Source organism: Berghia stephanieae, chromosome 6, assembly GCF_034508935.2.
Source record: "Berghia stephanieae isolate SIO BIC M18660-M18661 chromosome 6, UCSD_Bste_1.3, whole genome shotgun sequence".
Classification (NCBI taxonomy): Eukaryota; Metazoa; Mollusca; class Gastropoda; order Nudibranchia; family Aeolidiidae; genus Berghia; species Berghia stephanieae.
The window spans coordinates 11,840,106-11,845,105 of NC_088365.1; the positions used below are offsets into that span (position 1 = coordinate 11,840,106).

Genomic DNA, 5,000 nt, shown 5'->3' on the forward strand with positions numbered 1-5,000 from the left:
ATTGAAGCCCGAAACAGCTTTTCATCGGGACGTGTCGCTAAGCCCCTCGATATTTGATTGTTTTCTGGGCACAGCGGGTCACCATCCATCCTTTGAGGCATTGGTATTCATTAACCCTCTCCATACCAACTACAGGAAAATTGTCACATTCGTTACGATACAACCAACATTTTTCTTATTCAAATGTCTTTTGTACATCATAAAACTTAAAGAAAATGAACAGCGTGTTGTAGATAGAGCATGTTTTGCTAAAGAAATTATGTATGGCAAGAATTTTACTGATATTGTGTCTGAGTGATAAAAAAATCTATTTTGTGTTAGTTGGGTGTGAAGTTTTGGGGAAAATCTTGAAAAAGGCTGGTAAGGAGAGGGTTAACCAGTTAACTGCCGTAAGACACGTATTAAAAAATTTTGGCCAGAAAATTCATCCTTCAAATATCGGTCGATTTAAATGACCCTCATCTTAGCAAAACCGCTCAAACATGGGACCTCGCAAGGTTTTCCTTAAGTCCCAGGTTTGAGAGCTTTTGTCAAGATGAAGGTCATTGAAAACGATCGATATTTGAAGGACGAGATTTTCATTAAATTGTTAAATACAAGTTTATCCATAGTGCGCCGATTTAACTGGTTGATTTCAATTCATCTCCACCTGTTCGATCCGCGTAGTGCACTGTCAGATCACGTAAAAATGAAAGGCTTAAAATAGACCGTTTAAATCATTTTAAAGTTGTGGGGGCACCATACGGACGACTTTATGACCCCATGTGCGGCTATGTGGTCTTTTGGCATGACACTCGTTTTCGGATCGGAAGGTCCTGGGTTGGAGCCTCGCGCTCGGCGCATAATTGAGTCCTTGGAAAAGGCTCTTTACTCACATTCTCTCACCGTACTCAGGTGTAAAATGAGTACCTGGCCTTTAACAGCGTTGTCTTAGTCCGAAAAATTGTAATATCGCCTAGCAGGCGGCATGTCTCGTCCTACATGTTAAATGTTGCTGTTGACCAGGGATCAGATTTTTTATCACTTTGAGCTTTGAGCACATTTAGTGGATATTGCGCTATATAAAGCTCAATTGAAAGCTCAATTTAAACGGTATTATGTCGTGATGGACTGGAGCACCCCGAAAAGTGAATTTGGAAAAGAACTTCCAAGGTATATAACGGAATTTCCAAGTGATTTCCAGGGTTCAGCATCTTGCCTCCTGCAGGATACATTGCGTTTTTTTTATCTAACTCGACTCAGGTGTGAATAAGTACCCAGCAAAGAGTAGAGACGGATTTTGAAATTTTGGTCATATTTTGGATGGGTGACCATATTATTATTATTATGTCGCGATGTTCCCTTTCTATCAAATCTAAGGAACTCTACTACCCAATAACTGTTGGCTGTTTGAGAGTTACGGGGCAAAAAAAAAAAAAAGAAAAAACCGCCATACAATACAATACAAAACCATCATTGCATGGATTAAAAGCCGTCCGTTTGTGTAAAAGTCAAGCGCTCTACGCACTGAGCTATTGAGACTTTCAAAAAGGTAGCAAATCCCCTCTAATTTGAATACAAGTACAAGACTATTTTAGTATAAACAAATGAATCCAGCCCCTTACGCCTAGATTAAATTGTCATGTTAAGTTAATCAACTTTAAAACATTTAAATAATGTATGACATTATATATATATATATATATATATATATATATATATATATATATATATATATATATATATATTGTTTTTTTTTGTTTGTTTGTTTTGTTTTTTGTTTTTTGCTAAACGACCCTCATCAACACAGTGTTAATATACTTTGACTGAACTAACATTTTTGTTGAAATATTATGATGTACAGAAGAAATTAGAATGACAAAACTTACACACTTTTAAAGATTTTAATAGACTATAAACGTTAAACTTTACACATCTGTGTAGGTTACGATTTATTTGGTTGTGATGGACAGAACAGGCGAGCATTTTACTTAGTCGCTTACCATCGATAAAGGACCTCTTACATGAGATAAAACAGTAGGGTGCCCAGATGTGTTTTACATGCGAGGTCTTCCTTACTACTGTGTATAATTTAATATATTCAAAACGTCATAGTATTGGTATGCATATTATTCTTTCGGATGGCCAGTACAGGCTGTGCTGTGCAAATGGCATACTAATATAAATGTTATGACGATGTCATAGTCATTGTCGTTGTCGTTGTTGATGATGATGGTTGTGATGGTGGTGTTGGTGCGACGTTTTCTGCTTGTGATGGTGGTGGTGGTAGTGACGACGACGATGATGATGGTGGTGGTTATAATGATGATGATGATGATGATGATGATAATGATGATGATGATGATGATGATGATGATGATGATGATGATGATGATGATGATGATGTAAGGTGGAGTGGTGGTAGCGGCGGTGTTTTAGGGGGCGTTTTCTGTAGTAAGGACCCGACCGACATAGAAATATGAAATCTAACAACTTGCGTACAACACCAGTTAATGACTAACAAAAGTCCGTCTTAATTTCAACATCGCCCACCGCCCACCAACATTATTTCTTAATTCTATCCTCATTTATCACTTTTTAAAGATGTTTACGTTTGACACAACGCTCTCTCAAAATGACCCCACCCATCAATACCAGCTATTAAAATTTTCTTTGTTTTTAATTTGATTTTGAAAAGCATCGCATTTACTTTACCATTTTTAGATTTATTGTCCATCAGGTTTGAGAGTCGATAAGCCGTGTCATGTTTTTTATCGTCAGCAATCACTGGGAATTTATAACTTTTAATAATCAGCATTGCCATCCAGTCATTGTAGCTATGACCTATGAACTCAAACCTCTCCTCCTCCCACTTACCAACAATAAATACCGTTATTTATGGAGATGAATCAGAGACGTGAAATGAAACGGCCTTGAACTTGATTTTTTTTTTTTAAAGTTTGGATGATGGGCGAAGCGCTCCTGCAAGAGGGGGAGGGGGTGTAACGTTAAAGACAAGGTAAATTCTGGTTACTACTGTGCTGTCTGTGTCAGTGACGGTTGGGGTAAACTGATGTTAGACACACGAAACAAACGAAAACGTACTCAGAAGTGTGTAAGTAGTGTGCAGTGAAGTTGTGTGTCGTTGCGCACTGCGGGAAACAGCTTAAAAGTTTGTTCTGTGTTAGTCACAATAATTAAGTGTCAGTCGTAGGAACATCTTCGTTTTCAATTCAAAATGGGGAATAAACACAGTTCTTTCGATTTGGGAAAAACTAAAAGCAAAGGGAAAAAGAAAGAAGCTGTTCAAGAAACTATCCAATCTCAGAACGTTCAACAAAGTTATCAACAGCCATCATCGCATCATGAGGAACAAGGAAGGCCGGCGGCATCTTCAGGTATCTTGAGATTCTATTACATTAACGAAAGAGTGAAAATGTATAGGATTCGTATGGGAACAAAACAGACAATGGACGTTTCGGGTACAAACCCTTCGTTAGCAACGTGGAAAACATTTATTTTATTTGTTTTCCACGTTTATTTGTGTATTGCTGTGCTGACGAAGGGTTTGTGTCCGAAACGTCCATTGTCTGTTTTGGTCCCATACGAAGCCTCTCCATTTTCATGATCACCGGCTTCAGGCAGCCCCTACGTTTTCTGATATTCTTTCATTGTGACCGCCAAGTTATCGTTCTTTCTACAGAATGACGTTAACGTGAAACCCGGCTTTTTAAAATTTATTTTTTAGATCAGTCAGCTGGTGATTAGTTCTCACTAAATTATCTGAATCAGACTACAAATGTTATAGATTAGAGCGAGCGATCGTGTGAGTACTTTACTTAAACGCATAGCATCACTTTAGAACCGTCATATATATCCATAGATAACACCCCCCCCCCTCCCCTCAATCGTTATGTTCTTCTCGTCGGTGTTAATGGAAATTCTCTCAAATCGCCGCCAAATGCAACTGTCCATTGTCCATGCATTACAACCGTATGTTGTAACTTTCAACAAGTCCATACTCGCGGCTGCATGTGCAAGAAGATTAGACTCATTGTCATGTGCACATAAAAAAGAGCTTTTATATAGCGCAATATCCACTCAACGTGCTCAAAGCGCTTTACAGGGGGTCACTGGTCAACAGCAACATTTAACATGTAGGACGGGACAGTCATGACGCCTGTCAGGCGATATTACAATTTTTCGGACAAAGACAACGCTGTTCACGGCCAGGTACTCATTTTACACCTGAGTACGGTGAGAGAAAGTGAGTAAAGAGCCTTCTCCAAGGACTCAACTATGCGCCGAGCTCAAGGTTCGAACCCAGTACCTTCCGATCCGAAAGCGAGTGTCATACCACTAGACCACATAGCCGCATTCACTCTTATTTTGTGATGAGTATACGGCTCCACTGCAATGTCATATGTGTAAAAAAAAACCCGCAAAAAAAAAAACAAAAAAAAAAAACAAACAAAAAAAAAAACAAACAAACAAACAAAACAATCAAAGACACTGCCATACCTGACATAACCACCAACAAACAGATGCTGTGATCAATAAAGAGTAGAATTAATGTAGGTATCTAGATCTATACTTTGACTGTCTTGTTATAATTTTGTGAATAACTACAAACTATTGGATTGAATCGTTTTGCTATGACTATGAAGAGACAAAAGCCAGCAGCTTATTATGACACAAAGCAGTTGTTTTCTTTCTAACGCTCTCCACCCCTACCCCCACCCCACCCACTTTACTCCCCCTTTCCAGTGTTAACGCATCTTATAATATGTATAACTGGCATCAGCATCGACTGGCATTGCTAAAGAGCCGTGGTCATTTTGTTTTAATCCCAACAAAATGAACATAAACTTCTCTCATTTCTTAATCTATAAAAGCTTTTTGACCCCTAGTTAGGCTCTAGCTTGAAGAAATGTCAAGTTTGCAATTAATTATATGATAATTCCACGCGTTCTTCTTTTTCTTCTTCTTCTTCTTCTTCTTCTTCTTCTTCTTCTTCTTCT

At 38.3% G+C, this 5,000-nt stretch overlaps 1 protein-coding gene across 2 annotated transcripts in view; it reads left to right on the forward strand.

Annotated features, from left to right (window-relative positions):
- Positions 1 to 5,000, forward strand: part of LOC144974481 (gelsolin-like protein 1) — an 85,230-nt gene that overhangs the window by 46,930 nt on the left and 33,300 nt on the right. The window contains exon 1 of one of the 2 annotated variants that reach the window (XM_078917380.1): positions 2,904 to 3,377. The exons of the other annotated variant lie outside the window; for it this stretch is intronic. Within the exon in view, the coding sequence (XP_078773506.1) occupies positions 3,218 to 3,377 (160 nt within the window). The 5' untranslated portion in view covers positions 2,904 to 3,217. Of the gene's footprint in view, positions 1 to 2,903; positions 3,378 to 5,000 lie in introns of those variants that run through there. 2 annotated transcript variants of the gene reach the window in all.